Source organism: Salvelinus sp. IW2-2015, linkage group LG4p (assembly GCF_002910315.2).
Source record: "Salvelinus sp. IW2-2015 linkage group LG4p, ASM291031v2, whole genome shotgun sequence".
Lineage (NCBI taxonomy): Eukaryota > Metazoa > Chordata > Actinopteri > Salmoniformes > Salmonidae > Salvelinus > Salvelinus sp. IW2-2015.
The window spans coordinates 23,534,721-23,560,900 of record NC_036841.1 but is presented as its reverse complement, the minus strand read 5'-3'; the positions used below and the strand labels follow the sequence as shown (position 1 = coordinate 23,560,900).

The following is a 26,180-nucleotide window of genomic DNA, read 5'->3' as shown; positions in this document are numbered from 1 at the left end:
GTGTGGCTTATGACTTTAATAGCTTTTTTTTGTCTTTGATGGAGAGAAGCGTTGGGGAGAGGAGTGGTTTGCAGTGTAAGTGCTCCCTTTTTTCCCTCTCTGTTTCTCCCTCTCCGTCCCTCCCTCCCACTCTCTGCCTGCTCTGTGAGGCTGATTATAGTGGTTTAGTCGGATCAACTCAAACAGGCTCTCAAGGCCTCACAGGCTTTTAAAGGAAGAAGGGAAAAAACAATGACAGGCCTAAGAAACACACAACAGTCAAATAAAGAGATTTGACTAAAACAATGGTGATTATAAGTGGAGCGGATGGTATCAACAAGCTGTGAGAATGCCACCTCTGTGAAGAGGGTGGGTCTGTCTGCTGTTGACAAGGATGAAGAAAACACCATCTCAGGCTGTCAATCAACAAAAATAGGCCAATCAGGTCCTTTGACCGACGATAGCTTTTTGCCTTCTTAAAACCCTCACTACCTGTCTTAAAAGGCACCTTAACCGCTGTTGCATCTTGTAGGTAGTTATTACTCTATTCATCTTAGCAGGTAACTAATTATACTGAACAGTATGTGTCCAGAGGAAAGCCAAGGTGAATGAGTGGGTAACAGTGTATTTTCCAGAGGAAAGCCAAGGTGTTTGAGTGGGTAACAATGTGAAGATGTGTATACGATGGGTGGAGGGGAGAGACTGGGAAGAGGGCTATAAATTCTTATGCATCAACATCTGGGAGAGGCCAGGACCCTGTTCTATGTGTGGTGAGATTATAGAGCAGTGCTTTGCTGCTCTGCCTTCCTCCTGAAGCACAGCATTATGTCTAGGACCTAAAGACCAGCASCATCTGTACCACCCTCACWCTGTGTCAGAGCACCAGGAACAAGTTAACATGGGGGGTGCTGAGTCAGCACCATGGAAGGGCTACCATCATCTTCTGAGAAACTACAGCCTACACATTAGAAAATAAGATAGATATCAGAAAACAGGCTTTAGAAGATTACAATATTGTGTAATGTATACATGAATGTCCAACAGAAATGTGTCTTCTTTAACCGAACCCATTCTTTGTAACAGGAATGATTGATAGTGGGAGACCAAACCATGTAGCTATTAGACAGGTGTACTGATGTGACAGTACTACATATAAACACAAAGGGTGCTTTAAAACAGAACGTAAGCTCCTCCTGATAGGCCTATTGGAGATAGAAAGCCTGCCACTCTTTCCCTCCAACTGTCTCCCTCTCTCTCTCCCTTCTCCTCCCTCTCTCCCCCTCACTCTTCTCTCTCTCTCTCCCTTCTCCTCCCTCTCTCCCCATCTCTCACACACACTCTCTCTCCCCCTCGCTCTCCCTCCCCCTCCCTCATCTCTCACACACTCTCTCTCACCCGCTCTCTCTCTGTGCCAGTAATCCCTCACTGCTCAATAAAAATGGCCTCTAAATTTAGCATCAGATTTATCATGCTGTAGGAAAAGCTGGAGCAAACGAGAGGCAGGGAGAGAGAGAGACAGAGAGAGACAGAGAGACCGAGACAGAGAGAGAGAGATCGAGACAGAGAGACCGAGACAGAGAGACAGAGAGAGAGATTASGTTGCCAGACAAAAAGGGTATATTCTGTGCTGCAGTGAATGAGCAGCAGAGAAAAGAGGAGCAGAGCAGAGCTGCCTCCACAGTCACCCAGTCAGATAAGTGTTGTGGTGTTGGTGAGGCTCCAACACAGCACAGCTCAGCAGCCGGCTGAAGGACAATCGGCAGGCAAGGACGCCGACGCGTCAGGTCAGCCAGCCCTTGTTATTTGGYCTGCTCTCACTCTCTGTGGCACACACAAACAGGATTGATTAGTCATGCCTTCCGAAAAAATATCCAGTGCCTCAGACAGAGACAGACGGACAGGAACAGGGCGCAGTGGCGTTAAAGGTTTCTGACTCCACTGTTACTGACAACTGACTGGCTAGTGTCCGATTGCTAGCATGAAGCACCATAAGCAATGTCTAAGCTCACAGTCATAATAGCTGGCTACAGGCAGACTTTAATTCCATGTCCCAATTTACAATGGATATTTAAAATTCAGAAGCAGTTCAAGGTTGCCTTGCTCCAGTGTCATACAGTAATATACAAAAATTGAATGGCAACACACTTTTTTATAAGCTTGTATAAATATATTTATACACATTCTAATTCCCAAAACCCCTTTAAAAAGTGGATCGCTGTTCATTGACTTAAGAAATCCTAGTAGAAGATGCCACTAAAAGTGCTATACTTTTGACGAAATAGCACCAGTATCAAAGAGAAGGGAGTGGACTGGCATGCCGTCTCCTAGCTCCTACACGGTATCATTCTCTCCCCGCTCCTACAACAGCATCGCTCTCTCTCTCTGGCAGACATCACCGTGGTAAAGGAGAGGTTGCTCCAAACCCAGTTTGTCACTGTTTAATAACCTGTCTCAGTCCACAGGGGGTTTGAAATATGTCTGACAGCACTGCACCGTGAGGAGTCAAGTTTAGAGTAAAGAATTGCACCAATTTTCCATCCATTTACACTATTTGACCAAAAGTATGTGGACAKCTGCTCTCCGAACATCTCACTCCAAAATCACGGGCATTAATATGGAGTTGGTCCCCTCTTTACTGCTATAACAGCCTCCACTCTTATGGGAAGGCTTCCCACTAGATGTTGGAACATTGCTGCGGGGACTTACTTCCATTTAGCCACAAGAGCATTAGTGAGGTCAGGCACTGATGTTGGACGATTAAGCCTGGCTRGCAGTCGGCGTTTCAATTCATCACAAAGGTGTTCCCTGGGGTTGAGGTCGGGGCTCTGTGCAGGCCAGTCAAGATCTTCCATTCGAATCTTGACAAACCATTTCTGCTTGGACCTCACTTTGTGCACAGAGGCATTGTCATTCTGAAACAGGAAAGGGCCTTCCCCAAACTGTTGCCACAAAGTTGGAACCACAGAATTTTCTAGAATGTCATTGTATGCTGTAACAAAGATTTCCATTCAGTGGAACTAAGGGGCCGAACCATGAAAAACAGCCCCAGATCATTATTTCTCCTCCACCAAACTTTAAAGGTTTGGCACTATGCATTGGGGCAGGTAGCTTTCTCCTGGCATCCGCCAAACTCAGATTCCTCTGTCAGACTGCCAGAAGGTGAAGCGAGATTCATCACTCCAGAGAACGCGTTTCCACTGCTCCAAAGTCCAATGGTGGTGAGCTTTACACAGCTCCAGACGACGATTGGCATTGAGGATGGTGATCATAGGCTTTTGTGCAGCTGCTCGGCCATGGAAACCCATCTCGTGAAGCTCCCGATAAACAGCTCGTGCTGACGTTGCTTCCAGAGGCAGTTTGTGGATGAAATAGCCAAATCAACTAATTTGAAGGGGTGTCCACATACTTCTGTATATATAGTGTATTGTGCGGAAACACAGAAAGTGATGCTATACGGATGGGGTTGTGCCTGGGTGGGAGGAGTGGGGAAAAGGAGGGATGGGAGGAGTGCAGTTAGAACAATAGATTAAAGGATGCAAATCAATGGTGACTGGTACAATACTATCAGTGCATACTAAATAGACAGACGGAAAAAAATACCTGTCAAAACAATGTCTTCTGTCCTTTTCATTCAACTCCATGCTTTTACAGCCTCAACAGCCTCATGCGCAGCTCAACAAGAGGACAATCAGAGAAAGGCTTGTCATGAGATACATGTTTACATTGCTCTGTTTGAAGATGAAGAGGTGAAGGAGGGAGGACAGGGGTAGAGTGAAAGGGAAGGAGTCCTTCCTGCCTCCAGAGACTAGAGAATGTCTAGTAGAGGTAGACTGCAGGGCTTTGGAAGCAGCCATGTTGACTGTTGAGAACCAGCGACTTTTGTTTTACCCGGCATGGTTCTCTCTCTTCTGGCGTGCTCCTCATTAACGTCACTCAGGATCAGTTTGGGGAAGGCCAACCCCAGCAGCCTCCACTCCCGGGTCCTGACCCTCTCCTGTCCTGCTGCCTGCCTGTTCTGTTCCACACGAACACACTGACTGACTCCCCAACAAACCCCCTCCAGCCGCCAGGGCAGCAGCAGCAMGGTAGGGATACATTCAGCAGGCCTCTGTGACGCATGCCTAGGCAGTGAGCTGAGAGCAGAGGGAGGCAGGGCTTGAACAACTGCGGCCAGTCATGTCATTTCAGACCCGGAGTAGGAGACACAGTGGTTCAACCTAGAGCTTCAGTCCAAGACTATTTAGTTTCAGAAAAACATGTTGGTAATTACACGGTAAAAGAGTGATGCTAAGACTCAGGTTTTCACTTTAAAATGTACGTCAAACAAAAACCAATGATTGCAAAGTTAAACTATGCTGAACAAAAATATAAATGCCCCATGTAAAGTGTTGGTCCCATGTTTCAGGAGCTGAAATAAAAGATCCCAGAAATGTTCCACACGGACAAAAAACGTATTTCTCTCAAGTTTTGTACACAAATTTGTTTGCATCCATGTTAGTAAGCATTTCTCCTTTGCCAAGATAATCCATCTACCTGACAGGTGTGGCATATCAAGAAGATGATTAATCAGCATGATCATTACACAGGTGCACCTTGTGCTGGGGGCCAATAAAAAGCCACTCTACAAWATGAAGTTTTGTCACACAACACAATGCCTCCAGTTTGGAAGGAGCGTGCAATTGGCATGCTGACTGCAGGAATGTCCACCAGGGTTGTTGCCAGAGAATTACATTTGAATTTATCTACCATAAGCCGCCTCCAACATTGTTTTTGAGAATTTGGCAGTTCGTCCAACCGGCCTCACAACCGCAAACCGTGTGTAACCACGCCAGCACAGGACCTCCACATCCGGCTTCTTCACCTGCAGGATCGTCTGACACCAGCCAACCGGACATCTGATGAAACTGAGTTCGAACAAACAAAGAATTTCTGCACAAACTGTCAAATACCATCTCAGGGAAGCTCATTTGCGTGATCATCATACTCAGAGTCTTGAGCTAGCTAGAGTTCGGCATTGTAACTGACTTCAGTGGGCAAATACTCACCTTCAATGGCCACTGGCATGCTGGAGACGTTTGCTCTTAACAGATGAGTCCAGGTTTCAACTGTACAAGGCCGATAGTGTATATGTTGGCGGTGGGGTTATGGTATGGGCAGGCATAAGCTAGACAAACAACTGTATCGATGGCAATTTGAATGCACAGAAATACCTTGATGAGATTTTGAGGCCCCTTCTTGTGCCATTTATCCATCAGCATCACCTCATGTTTCAGCATGATAATGAACGGCCCCATATCGCAAGGATCTGTACACAATTCCTGGAAGCTGAAAATGTCCCAGTTCTTCCATGGCCTGCATACTCAGACATGTCACCCATTGAGCATGTTTGGGATGCTCTGGATTAGAGGTCGACCGATTATGCTTTTTCAACGCTGATACCGATACCGATTATTGGAGGGCCAAAAAAGCTAAAATGTATTTGTAATAATGACAATTACAACAATACTGAATGAACACTTATTTTAACTTAATATAATACATCAATAAAATCTATTTAGCCTCAAATAAATAATGAAACATGTTCAATTTGGTTTAAATAATGCAAAAACAAAGTGTTGGAGAAGAAAGTAAAAGTGCAATATGTGCCATGTAAGAAAGCTAACGGGGAAACACAGTCTGTGTTGCCCAGCAACAGCCCCAAAACATCACTGCTCTAGAGGAGATCTGCATGGAGGAATGGGCCAAAATACCAGCAACAGTGTGTGAAAACCTTGTGAAGACTTACAGAAAACGTTTGACCTCTGTCATTGCCAACAAAGGGTATATAACAAAGTATTGAGATAAACTTTTGTTATTGACCAAATACTTATTTTCCACCATAATTTGCAAATAAATTCATWAAAAATCCTACAATGTGATTTTCTGGATTTTTTTCTTCTCATTTTGTCTGTCATAGTTGAAGTGTACCTATGATGAAAATTACAGGCCTCTCTCATCTTTTTAAGTGGGAGAACTTGCACAATTGGTGGCTGACTAAATACTTTTTTGCCCCACTGTAGCTTCCGTCCCTCTCCTTGCTCCTACCTGGGCTTGAACCAGCAACAAATCGACAACAGCCACCCTCGAAGCAGCGTTACACATGCAGAGCAAGGGGAACAACTACTCCAAGTCTCAGAGCGAGTGACGTTTGAAACGCTATTAGCGCGCACCCCGCTAACTAGCTAGCCATTTCACATCGGTTACACCAGCCTAATATTGGGAGTTCATAGGTTTGAAGTCAAACAGCGCAATGCTTGACGCACAGCAACGAGCTGCTGGCAAAACGCATGAAAGTGCTGTTTGAATGAATGCTTACGAGCCTGCTGGTGCCTACCACCGCTCAGTCAGACTGCTCTATCAAATCATAGACTTAATTATAACATAATAACACACAGAAATACGAGCCATAGGTCATTAATATGGTCGAATCCGGAAACTATCATCTCGAAAACAAAACATTTATTCTTTCAGTGAAATACGGAACCGTGCCGTATTTTATCTAACGGGTGGCATCCACGAGTCTAAATATTCCTGTTACATTGCACAACCTTCAATGTTATGTCATAATTACGTAAAATTCTGGCAAATTAGTTCGCAARGAGCCAGGCGGCCCAAACTGTTGCATATACCCTGYKTCTGCGTGCAATGAACGCAAGTGACACAATTTCACCTGGTTAATATTGTCTGCTAACCTGGATTTCTTTTAGCTAAATATGCAGGTTTAAAAATATATACTTCTGTGTATTGATTTTAAGAAAGGCATTGATGTTTATGGTTAGGTACAGGCGTGCAACGATTGTGCTTTTTTCGCAAATGCGAACATGGCTGTCTTTGTTAGGAAGAAATAGTCTTCACACAGTTCGCAACGAGCCAGGCGGCACAAACTGCTGCATATACCTTGACTCTGTTGCAAGAGAAGTGACACAAWTTTCCTAGTTATAAGAAATTCATGTTAGCAGGCAATATTAACTAAATATGCAGGTTTAAAAAGATATATATACTTGTGCATTGATTTTAAGAAAAGCATTGATGTTTATGGTTAGGTACACGTTGGAGCAACGACAGTCCTGTTTCGCGAATGCGCACCGCATCGATTATATGCAACGCAGGACACGCTAGATAAGCTAGTAATATCATCAACCATGTGTAGTTAACTAGTGATTATGATTGATTGATTGATTTTTATAAGATAAGTTTAATGCTAGCTAGCAACTTACCTTGGCTTCTTACTGCATTCGCGTAACAGGCAGGCTCCTCGTGAGGCAGGTAGTTAGAGCGATGGACTAGTTAACCGTAAGGTTGCAAGATTGAATCCCCGAGCTGACAAGGTAAAAATCTGTCGTTCTGCCCCTGAACAAGGCAATTAACCCACTGTTCCTAGGCTGTCATTGAAAATAAGAATSTGTTCTTAACTGACTTGCCTAGTTAAATAAAGGTGTAAAAAAAAAAAGTAGATTTTCTGATTGTTGTGAAAACTTGAAATCGTCCCTAATTAATCGCCCATTCCGATTAATCGGTCGACATCTACTCTGGATCGACGTGTACGACAGCGTGTTCCAGTTCCAGCCAATATCCAGCAACTTTGCACAGCCATTGAAGAGTGGGACAACATTTCACAGGCCACAATCAACAGCCTGATCAACTCTATGTGAAGGAGATGTGTTGCCCTGCATGAGGCATATGGTGGTCACAGATGTCTCAAGTTTTGTGACCCACAGATGCATATCTGTATTCCCAGATGTGAAATCCTTAGATGAAGACCTAATAAATGTATTTAATTTAACTGATTTCCTTKTATGAACTGTAACTCAGTAAAAGCTTTGAAATTGTTGCATGTTGCATTTATATTTTTCTTTTAAATTGTTGCATGTTGCTTTTATATTATATTTTTTCCCTTCTTCCTTTAAAAGGACTACTTTTAACAAAAACACATGAATTGAAGAACAGTGGAGACTAAGTGTGTGCTTTTTGTGTTTCTGTTTTGTGCCGTCATACGGTTACCAAACTTTGCATCTGCACTGTTCTTTAAGTAAATGTGTTTTCATAAAATGTTCTGTGTAAATTATTAAAAGTAGTCCTTATGCATAGAGTTGTATGGTTTGTTTAACTTTTAAATCAAAAGGTTTTTGTTTGAAATATATTTTAGGGTGAAAAATCTGAGTCTCAGCCTCACTTTGCTGGAATTTCACATATAGTACAGGGCCTAGTCAGAATTACTGACCGCTGATGATGACCCCACTTCAAAACAAAGAAATAAGTCCCTACTACAGTTGGTGTTGCTTGTACATTGTAGATAGCAGTTTTCTTAGTCCGAAACAACTCGTTGTTGTGATGTCAAAGGTAGACTGCAGGCTCATTTCTTTGTATGATCCTACCTTTCATCTCAGAGCATCAAACATCTATAGGTCTATGCAATGTATATGTCAAGACCCTCAAAGAATCAGAGTGGTGTCAGGTTTAACCAAAGCCTTCTTGTCCAATTCAATTACTCCAACAGCAGAAAAGTGGAGCGAGCACCTGCTGCAAATATCAGAGAACTGAGAAAAAAAAAGGAGAGGAACTACTTTGCCAGGTCAACAGAAAAAACTTAGACTGCTAAAACTGCAGTGGGAGGGGGAGAGAGGCAGAGAAAGGAAGGGAGATCAGATTGAATAGGACTAAGCAGTGGTTTGCTGGGTTCTTAATTGGTGTCGGAGTGCTGGGCCACACAGGAGATTGAGAACTGGGCTCTTGGACCGGTGCCCCTCTCCTGGTGAGGGCCAAGCGTCCACTGTGAGGACGGAGAGACGGAGAGTTCAGCACTTCACACATCCTCACCTTTGGACTTCATTAAAAACMTGGCCAGGAGTTCTCACACTCTGCAACACACTCACCCTCCACCCACCCCCTCACGGCCAGAGCTAACGGCTCAGCTACTTCTCAGTACACACCGCTCTCACACCAGGGCACCAGAAGAAAGTGTAAAATTACATGTAAAAGTACAAATGTGAACTCAATTCCTACCTACCACCAACCCCCTACCCTTACTTCACCCTCCACACACACACACACTTCCAGTAGTCACACAGGGGGTTGTTGTAGAGGCCTGGGTTGGATGTGGGATGCTGTGCAGAGAGAACAGCACCCACTGAGGTATTGTTTTGACAGTTCTCATGGCAGTAAATGCCAAAGCCTCTCCACTCAGGGAGGGTGCGTGTTAGTGGGGGGAACTCAAGGAGCCCATTATGCTGTGCAGTGTGTGCTCAACATTTTTATTTCTTCCCCTCTCTCTCTCCCAGAGAATGGTCTCTCACGAGCCCACCGTGCGTTGGAGTTGGAAAACCATTCATAGTTTACTTTCTTTTKAAAAATAACAGCCATTTATTGGCCAAATTGTGGGTGTTGAACATTTTGTGGAGGATACTCTCTCTGGTGGTTTGGTCACAGGCCCAGCATATGATTATTATTCTTTTCAACCTACAAAATATGAACAGAGATTATAGAGACATCTACAGGTTCTCAAAACCAATGGATGTCAGGCTCTGAAAGTGGTAGAGAGAACATTTTCTTAGATGACCGGGGAGAGAACAAGAACAGGCATTTACAATCATGAATCATGGCACACTTCAAGAGTTCAAACAATGGCAAACAACGTCAACAGAAAGTACTCACACTGCTTGACATTTTGTTACAAAGTGGGATTCAAATGTATTTAATTGTACTTTTTTTGTCAACAATCTACTCAAAATACTAATGTAAAATATAACACTAATATATGCAGTACCGGTCAAAAGTTTGGACCTTCTCATTCAAGGGTTTTTCTTTATTTTTTATTATTTTCTACATTGAAGAATAGAAGAAGACATCAAAACTATGAAATAACACATATGGAATCATGTAGTAACCAAAATAGTGTTAATCAACTAAAAATTGTGTATCAACCCGACCCTGGGTTTATAAGCGCGGATATCAACTCTGCCGCTGTAGCATGCTTTTGTGGCACAGTCGATAGCGCGCTGGACTTTGGGCTAGAAGGTCGAGGGTTCGAGACCTGCTCCCTGCTGTTTCATTACAGTATGGATATAGTTAGTATGCCAAAAGTTCCCAAATTTCGTCTAAATTCAACAAAATATAAGTATACATGCAGCGGACACTTCTTCCGTACTTTTAGGGCCCATAATGCAATTCTTCATATATTTTTCAACGTTTTCAGATTTGAAGAAAATGTTGGAAAATATGCAGCCGAAGTCCGACGAGAGCAGATACAAATTCATTGCTTTACATAATGACAAATGCTTAAAAAAAATGTTACGCAATGTAATAAAAGACTTCTCAAATAAGTTTCGTTACARGTCATGTTGGCTGACAATTTCTTGGCTAAGCTATCCTTACGAACCGCATAGCATTACAGCAGTACGTACCGGTATGTTAGCTTGTTACCCAACGTTAGTTGGCTACAACTACATCAAACTTGCCAGGCAGTATATTAACTATCTGCTATCCAACTACTCAAGGTTTGACTTGACTATAATTTGCCACAGCACTTTTCAATCAGGTGTGGGGCAGCGCCACACCACTTTTGATTTAGTTTAATAAAATATATTGACGCAAAGCGTTAAAAAGAGGGAGAAAGTGCTGTTTTTTAGACCGATTTGTCAATTCGCGCCCGATTTATCCGTCCTTCACATCGGAGTGCTGCTGGCAGGCTGTTTGCGTGTCTAGACTAATCACATTCACAAATCGCAGGGCACAAAGCTCAAGGCGCGCTCTACACTTTCCTCCGGTATTCATTTAGCAAGCGTGATAACACATCACTGCCGACAGACAAGCAAAACTCTTCCAGAAATATAGCAGCCTATACAGCTCAACACTAGAGATCTGACATGCTGGATTGCATGGAAACGAGACAATTCTTCAGTCTGACCTACTATGCGCCCCGTCCCTCTGGCCAGGGTCAACGAAGCGGGAAAATTGTGTATTTATAGCCCATTTGTTTGGGAGAAAATATGAATGGGATCAAATTTGGTTTATATTCAAATTTAGGCTGACATGGCTACCTATACTTTTTCAATCCACTGGAATTAATTAGTAAACACAATAACTGAGACTAAGTACACTGTTTATTAGTTGTTCAGTTGCATAGCGCAGGACTACAAGATGCAAACGTGCATAAAGCAAGCTCAGCCCTGTGAGTTTTAATTGTCAAATGATGCTTTCTCTGTGTCTAGGAAACTCCTCTAGTCCTTCTATAAAATATCATTCATATGCATAAGGTTGCTGCAGTTCAACAGGGTTTTCATCCTGCCCAAAGCCAGGAGTWCTTCCTTTAGATTTTTTTAACCATGTGACCTGATTATAAAAACTCTGATCCCATCATAGCACATATTCAGCCTTTTTACAACAGATTAATCACGTCATACTGTATAAGGTCCGGAGTTTTACCTGTAGTGGCCCAGTCAGAGCCCGTACTTGAACCAGATCGAACATCTCTGGAGAMACCTGAAAATAGCTGTGCAGCAACGCTCCCCATCCCAACTGACAGAGCTTGAGAGAATCTGCAGAGAGGAATGGGAGAAACTCCCCAAATACAGGTGTGACAAGCTTGTAGCGTCATACCCGAGAAGACTCAAGGCTGTAATCGCTGCCAAAGGTGCTTCAACAAAGTATTGAGTTAAGGGTCTGAATACTTATGTAAATGTTATATTTCATTTGATTTTTTTTATACATTTGAAAAAATATCTAAAAACCTGTTTTTTGCTTTCTCATTACGAGGTATTGTGTGTAGATTGCCACTTAATATAATGTTTACATACCCTACATTACTCATCTCATATGTATATGTATATACTGTACTCTATATCATCTACTGCATCTTGCCATCTTATGTAATACATGTATCACTAGCCACTTTAATTAAACTATGCCACTTTATGTTTACATACCTTACAGTACTCATCTCATATGTATATACTGTACTCTATACCATCTACTGCATCTTGCCTATGCTGTTCTGTACCATCACTCATTCATATATCTTTATGTACATATTCTTTATCCCTTTACACTTGTGTGTATAAGGTAGTAGTTGTGGAATTGCTAGGTTAGATTACTTGTTGGTTATTACTGCATTGTCGGAACTAGAAGCACAAGCATTTCGCTACACTCGCATTAACATCTGCTAACCATGTGTATGTGACAAATAAAATTTGATTTGATTTAGATTAATGACGTGATTTATTTTTTTTTAAATACATTTTATAATAAGGCCGTAACCTAACAAAATGTAGAAAAAGTCAAGGGGTCTGAATACTTTCCGAAGGCACTGTATGTCTGTTTGGTAATAATCCCCCAAAACTCAGCTTTCCTTTTCCATGTACTTAAACTTGACACCCTAGCTAGCCACAGTACACAACATACGCCTGCTTCTTTCAGTTATATTCAACACACTCCAAAATATGGGGAAAGTAAGTCACAAATACAATGCCATAATTTCACATGATTGTATGCGATGGCAGTTGTATATTTGCATAAAGCTTATTATTGGGTGGTTCGCTTAACAGAAAACACTTAGCGGCTGTGTTGGGTTCTGACTTCAGCTGAGAACTGCAGCCTAATTTAATGCCTGTTCATCTCGGAGCCCCAGGCCCTGAGCCAGCCTGCCAGCGCTGCCTTGGACCAGAGTGACTGGACTGGCATGTGTGCGGTCAAGGGAGTGAGTGCGTAATTTCTCCTCCAGTGATTGTCCACTCAGGGAAAGTTCTTCATTTCAATTAGCTGGACAAGTGTGCTGTGGACACCTGCCACCCTTGAAGCTATTCCCGTATTGCAGAGTTTTAGCCTGCCGGCCAGCCAGAGGCAGTCCGTCCCTACCCAGCCTTAAAGGCCTGAGGTGGATGTTTCTTGCGCTGTCCCACACACACTGTAAAAACACACACTGTACACACTCAAATGTGGGACAGAATGAGCATGCAGCCGACAGCATGATCTGAGGTAAGCGCTGACTGGGAAATCCAACACGGGCAATAAAAACCCAGAGCCAGATTTACTGACCAACAGAAAACAAAACTCATTTTGCTCTAAACGACGACGATAACCTGAGGGCTTGAACATTACTGTACATAGGACCTTTCTTTCATAAATTTTACATGCACCAAAACCCCCTGCAATGCTGATTTAACTGCCCTTCAATCCTATGTTCTTTGACAGCCACATTCTCTCTCCACTCAGGTTTAAAACAAATACAGCCCATTTCTCTGCTAATGAGCCTGCTCTCAAGGGTCAAAAGAAAACTCAAGGTGTGATTTCACCTTCAAATTCCTTTACAGTGTTATTGGTCTTTAGAAACAAACACCTACATAMGCKTGCACWGTGCAMGCKTCTTTCTTTATTGTTAAAAATGGCCTTGAGTCAAATTAATGTTTATTAAAAAAAGATTGCATAATTTATATCAAGGGTTCTTTTTTGCACACAGAGCAGAAAATATCAAAGCACCATACAAGTCTGTCGAATAGAGTAACATACGCTGGAATATCAAAACAGCCTGCACTTGAACTAAGTACTGTACAGTCAGACTGGACTCCTGTCAGTATCATCACTATTACTGGACACCATTAGACTTGACATGAACAGGTGTATAAAAAAAAATAAACATGTTGTATTGTCACATACACAGGATAGGTGCAGTGAAATGTGTGGTTTTCTAGGGTCAGCCATAGTAGTACGCCACCCCTGGAACAGTGCCTTGCTCAAGGGCACAGACAGATTTTTCACCTTCGGCTCAGGTTTTCAAACTAGCAACCTTTCGGTTACTGGCCCAACGCTCTAACTGCTAGGCTACCTGCCGCTGGAAACAAGGGGAGAAGAGAGACTGTATCAAGAAACAAGCACATCCCCTAGATGTTTCTCAATTTCATACTGTAGTCATACCCAGCCTTAAGAGAACATGTGCCTCGGCTTGGAAAGCTTTACCTCCGTCAATTCTCAGTTTGAAACCTGATCTTGGTAACAGAGTAACAATGGCTCTTTTTATGTCTCCAAACAAAGAAAATTCCCCAATCAATCTCAGCGTCTTCAGGGAAAAAACATTGTGTGAACAACTACAATGTGATACTCTCTCATTCGATCAAATGCAGCGAAGCCTTTAGAGCAGTCACCCAGGGAAATTCTACCTCACTACGGTTTCTAGACAACATGCTGATGTAAACAAGTACGGTGGTGGTGCAGCTATGGGATAAATCAGACAGCCAGTCATCTACCTGTAGCAAGCTCCAGACCAGCCTGCCTCACAGTGACACTTATATACAAAAACTAAAAATCGGCAGCTCTAGCTGCTGTTTCATGACCAGACCCTCACAAAAGCTCCACAGAGTACTCTCTTCACCGCAGGTCAGCAATGCACCCAGTGTTATAGAAACCAACCAACAAACCAAAAACATCTCTCCATGAGGTTACATTTTTTTTGCATGTTGTCTTACCTTGGGTTGAGCACGTCTAGGGAAGGCAACTTTTGGATCGATCTGGTAAATATAAAGAAGAGAGAGGATTAGATATCAATAATCAAAGTTGTCAATCACTTAAACACAACTAATGACAGGGACTTGGATGTGTGGGTTTAAAGCATTCCTCATGGATCCCACATAACGGCATGCACGACGCGAACAATATTAGGATTACCCTCAAAACTGACAGTACAGAGACACTACACAAGGGCTATTCAAATCAGGCCTCGAGGTCCGCAAGGCCCCTTCAGGACTGCTGGTTTCCATCCATTTCCTCTGATCAAGGACTGATTCAGACCTGGGACTTCTTTAGTCAATCAATGAACTACCAGGGAGAGAAGAGAACCAGCTGTACTGGGGAACCATAGGGCTCAAGCACCCTACACTAGTAAACTATTATCAGTGTGGGATTTCACACACATTAATCAAGTCATATTAAAGCTGGCTGATTTAAATCAAAAGCACCATTTTAATTCCCCTTTGCCTCATCAAAAAGCCCAGGTCTGTCAATTCACACAATCTTGCATTACTCCCATAGAAGCATAGCTGATTAATAACTCAATAGCCCTTCACACATGGTTTAGTCAACGTATATTGACCAAGAAAATGAATAACTAGCATTAATGCCCAGGTTGCTATTTAAGCACGATGTGAAAAATGTAGCAGCAAAAAAGCACCATAGAATTATACATTTTTATTGATGGCACATAGACCACTTAATGCTATAATTGTGCAGTAATTAAGTCTAAATCAAAAGTCCATTCAATATGTATTGAATGAGAGGGTTTTATTTAATGCTATTCAAAGCCACTAAATGTTTCCCTCCTGGAAAACATKATTTTAATTTCTAAACACATAACGCTGTCCTGAGTCATCTACTCTTTTAGCTTATATTATGGATTTCAAATACATGGGTCATACAAGGCTACTTGGCTGCATGCTTTTATGGAGAACAGCTAGATGTCATTATTTCCTGGTTCCATCCAAGGGGTATTATGGCAGCCAATGTGAATTGGCACATTTGGGTTTGGATTGAATACAATGAGGCCTGAAAACAAAAGGTATTGTATTATTAATTGTTGCATCAGTTTACTGCACAACAGTAATTTATGTTTTCACTATTTATTACAGGATTTGCTCTGTGTGCGGAACTGCAGATTTATACCTTGTCAAAACTAAAATGTGTGAGATATCAAGTCAGGTGTTAGAACCAACCACAAGACTTCCTCAAGAACAACTTGTGCAAATCAACTGAGAAACATTACATTTGGCTATTAATGTTCCCCTCTGACACACACTTCTAGAGGTGAAATCATGCACAAGAACACATCCCGGGAAATGGGACAGTCAGTGCATTAAAACAAGCCAGGACATTCAAGACACATTTTCCATTTGTCACAGTAAGGTTGAATACAACACCAACATTCACTCTTCCTGTGAACAAAGGATTTCTCCTTTCACATTTTCAACTTTAAGGCCACATAGCTAAAGGGGGAAAATACCATTAGTGGAATATTGTGCATAAAGTAGGTTGAGAGCTTGTCAATTGCTTTAAAAAAAAGTAAGAACAGAGGGAAATGTAACAGAGAGAGCTGTCAGTGTGTGACGGACAAAAATAGACACTGTTAGAAAGTGACTGTCTGAATTCAGCTGACTGAATGCATTAGCGGAGTGGGGATATGTTTTAGCCAGAAWAGTGTTCCATCTACAAGAGATTGTTTTCACAAATGACATCAGCAGAAATCCTATCGTCGACAGACACTGAGCATTATTCAACCCCAAGCCTTTATTTCCATGTTGTAAAGGATTACATAAAACATGATGCATGTCAAGTACATGCAAAACGTGCCGCAGCTTTGGCGTATCCAATCGAGGGAAATACATGTGCCACAATGTAAAACAACAGGCATCTCCAATTGAAATAATGCTAACTGCCCGTATACCTGTGAAGTAACTCTGTACTAAAACTTGTAACAAGTTAACGTTGTACAATTAATTAGGGTTTAAGGACATTTTGCAAGGATATGCTATTCTAATAGGGATTCATGTAGACTGAATGTTAGAGGAATATATACTGACTGTATCCTGATGAAAGGACAAAACACACAGTAGCATTGAATTCCCCATGCAGACAAACCAAACCATGTCTTTGTTGCATGGACTTGAATTTTCAGCTCTAGCAAAATTCTTGCTTGACAAATTGCTATTTGCTAAGAAGCCATTTTTGTTTATTTTTGACACATTTTTATTTAAAATAATCACAGTAAGGTTCTTAATTTTTACCCAGAAATGATTTGATATTGAGATAAAAACGTCTGCATTGGATCTTTAAGGTGAGATGTGACTCTCCTCCATTTCACACTGCACTTCAGCACTTTAATGTAGAACACCTCCCAAGGCACAGAGAGGTGAGTTGCCTCTATTACATTATACCACACAAGCAGTAGATCCTCTAAAGACTCTACTCTAGGTCCCTTAATGCATGGATAATGTCATTAGCCGTTTTCAAATAAGCCTATGTAGACGCAGGTCCAGAAAGGAGAGGGGAGAGATGGCATCAAAGCACACTATAAGTTACACCTTGAGAGTTAGGGAGTGTGTGTGTCTATTTCCTTTGCTGGGCTGAAACTGCATGTCCTCTCAAGTACCGATTTCCCTTTTCAGCAAGACTTACATTTTCCCCTTATAAATAGGTTCTTCCTAGAGGTGTACTAATTCATGTCAACATTACATTCAAATCTGCAATCATAAAAATCCCTGTATTATAAACAATTCATTAGGCTACAAAATACATAGAAGTGCGCATTTAAAATAATATTAGTGTACTTTTCCAGAAGTGACATGGGGAAAGTTACAGGCATTTCCTTTTCCATCTTCAGCTATCTGTTTCATAAACCTAGAGCTTCTGGCAATGTCAGAGCAGTTAGTGTGAGTCCTTGAGAACAATACAGGCTGCTTGTATTCACTCCACCGCTTCTAAAGAACGAGCCCTTTGAGCACTCACTCACACAGCTAAGTTAGAGCATACACTACAACAACCACATACAGAACATGAGTGAGTACGGTGTGACTTTACAATGAATCAGTATTTTTTGGTCCCGCATTACCATACATCTTTACATGGTAGTTACATAGGCAGTTATAGTGTAGCTACACAGTATTACTTAACCTACAACTACTGTAATGTTTGTGTCATGCACTATTTTATAGATTTTATGAACTCACAAATTGAGTTAAGTGATATGAAAAGTGGAGAAGTTATTTTGCAAACACATTTAAGTTTGTTTGCAAATGTACCGTTAATGCATGTAAAAAAAAATTCTGTGTATTCTCATTTCAAACAGGTCACACATTACAATGTACCTGCCTATGTAACTACCATGTATTTGCATGCTACATAAAGAATGCCACAGGGGCATTCCAATAAAATGTATATTAGCCAACAGAAGAGCACGAGAATCAGCAAAAACAAGAAAACTGACCCATATGGAAAATCAAACACTAAATGCAGGGCGAATCATCACAATACAATTTTTTGCAGTCAAGGCATTACTCTGACCAACTCTCACCTTCAGAGAAACATGAAACTTAATTCAAGTGTCAGTTTTAAGCGATCCAATATCAGAGAAGGCTGGTGGGGCGAGCTATAGCATGGGCTCATTGTAATGGTTTGAATGGAACGGAGTGGAACATGTAGTTGCCATATGTTTGATACCATTATATTTATTCCATTCCAGCCATGACAATGAGGCAGTCCTCCTATAGCACCTCCACCAGCATCCTTTGATCCAGCCATAGATTCAGAAAATCAATATACTGCAACAATAAATTAACCAATATTTTATGCCTTTCTCTGGGGATAACAGTTAGTCTTGGGTTTGTTATTTAAAATAGGTCAGGTTGTGGGAATGTGTGCACTTTAGTAGACTTGCAGTGAGAGAGGGACTGGATAATATGCAGACAGAGAGGAAGTGGATAATATGCAGACAGAGGAAGTGGATAATATGCAGWCAACAGACTTGGGAGGATGAAAAATTAAAGCTAACTCAAGGTGGGGTGTTTTTTAAAAACCACATTTATTTATAACTACATTTCTTAAACAGAAAATGCCTGATGCATGAATACGGTGCATGAAAAACAAAAACGTACAACAATGCATATATAGCCTACTAAAATCTATAAAAAGACAGCTGGGAATGAATTTTCACAGAAAACAAAATACAGAATGACAATCACTTTATATAATATGCAGATTTAACAATAAAATTGCTCCCCATCTCAAAACACTCAGACGTTGCCGGACAGAAAGCTTTGCAGTATCCATCAGTGCTCAAATGACTATATTGTAACGACCCTGGGTTTATAAGCGCGGAAATCGACTCTGCCGCACGAGCATGCTTTTGCGGCACAGTCGATAGCGCGCCGGACCTCGGGCTCGAAGGTCGAGGGTTCGAGACCTGGTCCCCACTTTCATTACATTGGGTGTCACAATATGTAATATGGCCCTCAATGGTAAAGAAAGGTTTAGCAGAAGGTATTGTCATTTCAAGGAGGTGGGGGGGGGGGGGGGGGAAGGCATGCTCAGAACGCATAATTAGCTAGGCTACTTATTGCATGTGCTGTGAGTGTGACTAATTCAAATAACATATCACAACTCCGTAAAAGACACAACTCAATACAACATAGTCAATCATGCCAGGTAGGTGGGTCACAAAAGCACAAACACTTAAAAAGTGACAGAAGAGAGGAGACATACCGTTTTTGAGTCTAATTCGTGATGTGGCTGAGCTAAGACGTTATCTACACTGGCAGCATCTACGTAAGTAACGAATCCAAAGCCCCTGTGGAAATAAACAAGAAACATTGTAATCAGTGAGTCAGTCAGTGGCGCAGGAGAGTGGTCAAACAGCCTATCAGTCAGTGGTATGTATAACTACAGCTGTTACATTGATAGAAACAATAAGGTCAAATGCCAGGCTACATTGTAGCCTAACAAATATATAATGCAGCCAAATGTTACATTGTAACAAATATTTACCAAAGTTGGCTATGTTGGTGTATCCATAGGCTACTTGATATCAAAATAGTTTACCTTTCATATCATATTCAATTATTTCTTAAATGTAAATGCCATTTCCTTTTAATGCTGCAAAAAGAATCATGTGAATGAAGTGTCATCTAATTATTTGCCATATTTTCAAGCATATTCAAAGATTCACCAGTATTCTATCTGTAGTGGTGGTCAATGTCAAATTGCGTTACCTTTGCAAAGCGCTGATTCAATCGCTTGTAAAAGCTCGACGTGCGACAAAAATAAATGGCTGCTTGCTTGCTAACTGATTWTGCGTAATCATAAGGACACTGCAAAGCCACAATTAATACAATTGCAAACACAGGGCGGGATGTATTAGCTAATTACCTGGAGCGTTTTGTCGTTGGATCTCTCATCACCATACATTCTCTGATTTCCCCGAATTTAGTAAAATAGTCTCTAAGGCTGTCTGCAAAATAAACACAAACGGGAGGTTACTGGTCGTTTTCATTCTTCTTTCAAATATAGAAATGACTATATGTATGAGCTTTAAATGCCTCTAGCTACTAGTATGCACATAGGGGTCGAATAGAGGACTTCAAATGATATCAAATAAAAATAACCTTGCGCGCACTGAAGTAGGTAGGTATATACACACACACACACACACACACACACACAAAAAATCAGACGTTGCAACTAGCACCGGCAGCCTCGGCTACTACAGAACACAACCCGACAATGCCACACTGTAGTCCGCAAATTATTTCCTTACCTGGTGAAGTTTGCCAGCTGAGACCACCGATAAACATTTTACTGTAAGGGGAAAACACAGGAGAAGTGAGTCCAGATGTCAGATCGGCCATTTTGACGTGTAGCTAACTACTTGGCTAGCTCTAGCTAACTACTTGATATAGCGACAGAAAGCGAACAAAACATAGGCAGAGCAGCAGTAAGAGAGCTCTAGTTATCAAGCCCAGCGAGCTATTGCTATAGAAAAAGGGGGCAGGCCGTTTGCTAATATAATCAAACAAATGTGTAGTTGACTGCATCCYGAAGGCAACATCAATGTCAGTGCTTAGATAAGCCGTGCAATATTGATACAATGTAGTTATAACGATAAAAGTGTCAGTGCTGTTCGCAGTCTTACCCCGGGTCGTGTTGCGAATCATTAGGGCTTCCTCCAGATGTGGCTTGGCTCCCGTCTCCCTCCATAGCTAACCCAACTATAGCCAGTAACTAACGAAGACAGGCGGCACAACACTACAACGAAGCACGCTAAAGAGAATTTTACTGAGCCGGGAATGCAAGCGTCACACGTGGGATCAGCTCAGCCTGTGGCTCCCTCCCCCTCGCTTGACCCACATGGGGCGGGGTAAGAGCTCGTCACCTAACCAATTCAATTGACGTCATTAAGCATTCCCCGCCCATATACAGATGTAGCTAACTAGATTTGTGTGTGTATGCGTGCGTGCGTGTAAGTGCGTGCGTGCGTGTGTGGAGCAAATTACATTGTCGATATACCAATAAAAATTTAACATTAGTGTAATATTTGAATATTTAACAGCAATTATGTTACTGTAGCAACTCCTATATTACTCTGTCTGTGTGTGTGTGTGTGTGTGTGTGTGTGTGTGTGTGTGTGTGTGTGTGGGTGTGTGTGTGTTGTGTGTGTGTGTGTGTGTGTGTGTTGTGTGTGTGTGTGTGTGTCTGCGTGTACGAGCGAGTGTGCGTGCGTGCGTGCGTTTGTGCGTGCGTGGAGCAAGGAACAATTACATAATCGATATACCAATAAAAATGTAACATTACTGTAATATTTGAATATTTAGCAACAATTCTGTTACTGTAGCAATCCATATTTACTCTGCTGTGTGATGTGATCGTGCATGCGTGCATGAAATAAAATGCATATCCATGCATCAAAGTTGATGACTGCTATGTCTGCCCCCCCCCACCAAAAAAAAAGATTAGGTTAATGCAATTGGCAGATGATTTGCTAAACCATTTTAGGGTAACCTTTTCTCTACTATGCCACCATAACTGTGAAGTTAGTTGGTGGAAAACTATAGAGCATGCTAACAACATGTTCTATTCATTTACACAGAATGTATGTGTCCTTGCCTGGTATAGGCTATTTCCTTGATTATCATGATACTGGAATATATTTCAGATGGTCACTCAGTCGTCTGTAACATCTGTGAATTTGACATAAAACACCAGATTAGTTCTCTGCAGCTTGATGGGTAGCTTAACAAATCTCACTTCATATAAGAGATAGAGAAAGAAAGAAAGAAAGAAAGAAAGAAAGAAAGAAAGAAAGAAAGAAAGAAAGAAAGAAAGAAAGAAAGAAAGANAGAAAGAAAGAAAGAAAGAGACTGAGAGTGAGAAAGACAGAGACAGAGACAGAAAGAGACGGGGTGGAAGAAGAGAACCCATTGGCAGGTCATCACTCTTTTGTTTCCCACTTGTTTCCCCACTTTATTTGTGTTTTTCCCCCTTAAGTAGAGCTTTCAAACCACATGAAATAAAGGCTGCACACATCAAGCCAAAGATTTGGCAAAGCCGACTTAAATCTGACCGATTGATTGGCATGTGGAGGCTTGCGGTTTCACCTCACTGGCTAGCTAGCACTTAGGAGCTGTCTTACTGTTGGCTAACTACACAGAGAGWGGCACCGCTGGGCCTCTTCCTCCCCTAGCAGTTGGTTACTTTTTACTCAGAAATTCAATGTGAGAGCGCAACAAAATCCTATGCTGCAACCAAAATCATAGTTCACCTCACACAATCATTTAGATGACAGTGTAATGTTATTTTGTATTCATTGRAGATGATTGACATTAAGGGATTAATTAATTGTTGATGGATAGATTCCAGTTGGCAAGACAGAAAAACACAATATTTGCTGAGGAGCTTTTTGTTGTTGTTGACATTTCYTCTTTACAATCTAATGACTGCTTACTCGGATGCACCTGTTGGAATTTCATGTTTGCATCTGCATCTGAGGCTGCTCACAGACAGACAAGGTTGGTTTCAGTATTAAAGCTACATGCTAAAATCTAGGTCCATGGCTTCATAATCATTATGGAGCAGAATGTGCTCATTGTAAAAATGATCTTCAAATTTCACACACAAAAAACATCACCTCTACTTGCCTATTTAACTTTCATTAAGTTTATAATGACATTTTAAATTAAGCGTAGCTTGCTGTAATTCAAGCTACACAATATTTTATAATTATATCATTAACAGTAACAAGAACAGTACTTAATGACTATCATACGTTATTTAGGGTGCTAGGGRATCATCCAATTATTAAACAAGCATCATAAAATAAAGTTCTGCCCAAATACCAAATATCTATTTGATAAACCTTCACACAATTAAATGGCTACATGTGGGTAAAAAAAAGCATTTCCTCTCCTCAAATAATGTTCTCTCCTCACAACATGCAACATAATAATCATCCTAAGAATACTTCCAGAACCACACGAGGGAAAGYGGTGGGAAGAGGATAGGACCAGAGGACATGAGGATACAACACAATGGAGACAGAGCCCTAACATTGTTGTTAGATATAATCAGGTTATTAAAATAGAGAGAGTCAGAACAGTATAGCTCTACTGTATGTTTATCACTGTATAGAAATGTCTCCAGCCATCAACAACCTGTGATTTGACATCTTTAAAAGGACCTCTCATTTTCACACATGCTCAGTTTATTATAGTAGGAGTCTATGGTCACTTCCACAACAATATGCCATATATTACTTACATGTATCATAAAACACAGCGTTTATCTTGATATCGATCAACTACACTTTTCTTATGCTTTAAGTGTAATGTTATTACATTAATTTTAAACTATTTGGTTTAAAGGTTACAATGTACAACCTGCCATCTAGGAACCTACTCTGGAGCTGAACACAGCTGTGGTGAGCAAATAATAGCCAGCTCCTCAATCAGTGAGTCAACATTATCTGAAGAGCTACACACACACAGATGTGTGCATTGATTACCTCAGATAGAGAGAGGACAGGTTCACTGGTGGTGGGCTTTAACACGGATGGAACAGAATGAAATAAAGCAACAGGCCTGGCAGACTGGAGTTAGTAGGAGCCTCCTGGAGCCCCAGGGATCTCTGACAAATTGGAGCTGCTATTAGAATGTATTGTAAAGAGGCAATTTTCTCAGATCACACCAAGTAACGGAGATAAGAGGATCCCCCAAGACTTTCTCTTCTTGGGAAGATGAGTGGAGGAGAGGAGAGGAGACTGTAGCATTATCAAAACCAAAGATAATAGGAAATGACAAACTGTGACTTCATTAACCAACTGGGGTCTTGGAGGAGTCACTTCATTTCCCTACACATTTTGCGATGGCCTCTGAATCTGTTAAAACRGACTGTAGACAACATATTCAACTGCTATCATTTAAATCACCATGTATGCATTGCAATATTACCACCAGACGTTTCTCTAAAGACAATGAACTGGAAAGGAAAATAAACAAAGTCGATTCTGATTACTGTGTGGTAACCACAATGTTACTAATAAATATAATATAATACCTGCTGATAAGTGACAAATAATAACATTTGATTGGTTCAACATATGATCATTACTTGCTAATTAGTAATTTAGTAGTTACAAGTAATGAGCAACATGTTGCCTAGTCCTAACTAGTCCTAGTCCTAACTAGTCCTAGTCCTCACAAGGCTGCATGATACTAGGTAAGCAATACAACGTTTGAGAGAGTTCCTTCTATGTGGGAGAATGAGCAGCATAGCATGCTATTGTCTGCCACTCCATTGTCCTGCCCCAGATCTATAGTATATCATACCATTTAGAAGTCAGCTCCTGATAAATGTAATGGTTTGGGATTGTCATAGCGTGGCAGACAGATATTCCAATGAGAATGAGAAACCCGCTAAGCAGAGAAATAAACCCTTTTCGAGATGGCATTTTTACCACATACATATTACTGGCCAAACTGACATATTACTGACTAAACTGACATATTACTGGCCAAACTGACATATTACTGACCAACCTGACATATTACTGACCAAACCGACATATTACTGACCAAACTGACATATTACTGACCAAACCGACATATTACTGACCAAACTGACATATTACTGGCCAAACTGACATATTACTGGCCAAACTGACATATTGCTGACCAAACTGATATATTACTGGCCAAACGGACATATTACTGACCAAACTGACATATTAGTGTCCAAACTGACATATTAGTGTCCAAACTGACATATTGCTGACCAAACTGACATATTAGTGTCCAAACTGACATATTACTGACCAAACTGACATATTACTGACCAAACTGACATATTACTGGCCAAACTGACATATTACTGACTAAACTGACATATTAGTGTCCAAATAGTAACATATTGCTGACCAAACTGACATATTACTGGCCAAACTGACATATTACTGGCAAAACTGACATATTACTGACCAAACTGACATATTAGTGTCCAAATAGTAACATATTGCTGACCAAACTGACATGGCTGAAATATACCAGATTAGTGTGCTGCAGCAGTTTATTGTTTTTCTGCTCAATTAACACCAAGAAAAACAAGACATGTTAGAACAGAATTCCCCATGTGAACAGGTCCCAAGTGTATTTTCCTTCCATCCTGTTTAAATGCAGACTGATCATTTCACGTCGGCTGATTGCATGGCAAAGATCCTGTTTTGTTTTTATGTGTTTTCATTAAATGTTGAAAGATTTCCACAAGTGGACAAAATCCCTATCTGTTTTTATTTGTTACTAATTAAAACACATATAATTTGCTAATGAAAAAAGCTCTCCGTGCATTATGTTTTGATTACAGTGTGATGTGTCAGCGTTGTCCGATGCCTGTTGCTGCCAACAGCTTTAGTGCAGTGACAGCCACACACAGTCACACACACACTGGCACATTCAGTTTAATAAAAATCCATCCTATTCTTTTGTGTGTTTTTTTACCTGGCACATCAAGAAAAGCCTTAAAACAAAAGCTGTGAGCTTTCATTCTAATGAACTTTCATCAAAAAGCTATGGGTCTGAGCATCAAAGACACAGCTTCTCTCACCAGCTGGTAGAGAGAGAGACTCCTGCATGAGCAGGTAGGCTATCCACACTACTTTGTAATACTCTCCAAGACACATTAGTAGATCAAATGGTGTTGAGCACCCACTCATACTTGAACTACAAAAACACACAAAATACTTTCATATATGCTCATTTTGGTTACCTGATGTTTGTTATTATCTTAATATACATTTATTCACTCAGTTATTGTGTATCAATATATTTTTTCTGTGTCTGCCCACTTATAATTCTATAGTAGGCTAAGTGCCACTTGTTCCATTCTGTTGACTGACATCTCTAGGCTTTGCTTTGCTACTGTGTTGTTAAGCTGTCTTCATGGGTGACTTGTCAGTCCCAGTAGACCTTTCACAGTGACAGGTCCCACTTATGGACAGACTGTAACTGCATCTCAATGAGAACTGCCACCCTACGTAGCCTGGCACAAACCCATGGTAAAGATGCTTAAGTGGCATTAATTCAGAGATTAAGGTTAAATAACAAATATGTTTAAGAGGTACAATAGGAAAAACTTTGGCTTTGATTTAT

General features: G+C 41.1%; 1 protein-coding gene across 2 annotated transcripts in view; it reads right to left on the bottom strand.

Moving 5' to 3' along the window:
- Positions 1-20,878, bottom strand: part of LOC111960725 (RNA-binding protein Musashi homolog 2-like) — a 269,219-nt gene extending 248,341 nt beyond the window's left edge. For both annotated transcript variants that reach the window (XM_070439052.1, XM_070439054.1), the window contains exons 1-5: positions 20,678-20,878; positions 20,303-20,343; positions 19,915-19,996; positions 19,252-19,336; positions 14,472-14,513 (exon numbers count right to left, since the gene is read on the bottom strand). In XM_070439052.1, the coding sequence (XP_070295153.1) occupies positions 14,472-14,513; positions 19,252-19,336; positions 19,915-19,996; positions 20,303-20,343; positions 20,678-20,742 (315 nt within the window). In that variant the 5' untranslated portion in view covers positions 20,743-20,878. The remainder of the gene's footprint in view (positions 1-14,471; positions 14,514-19,251; positions 19,337-19,914; positions 19,997-20,302; positions 20,344-20,677) is intronic.
- Between the last annotated feature and the right edge of the window lie 5,302 nt (positions 20,879-26,180).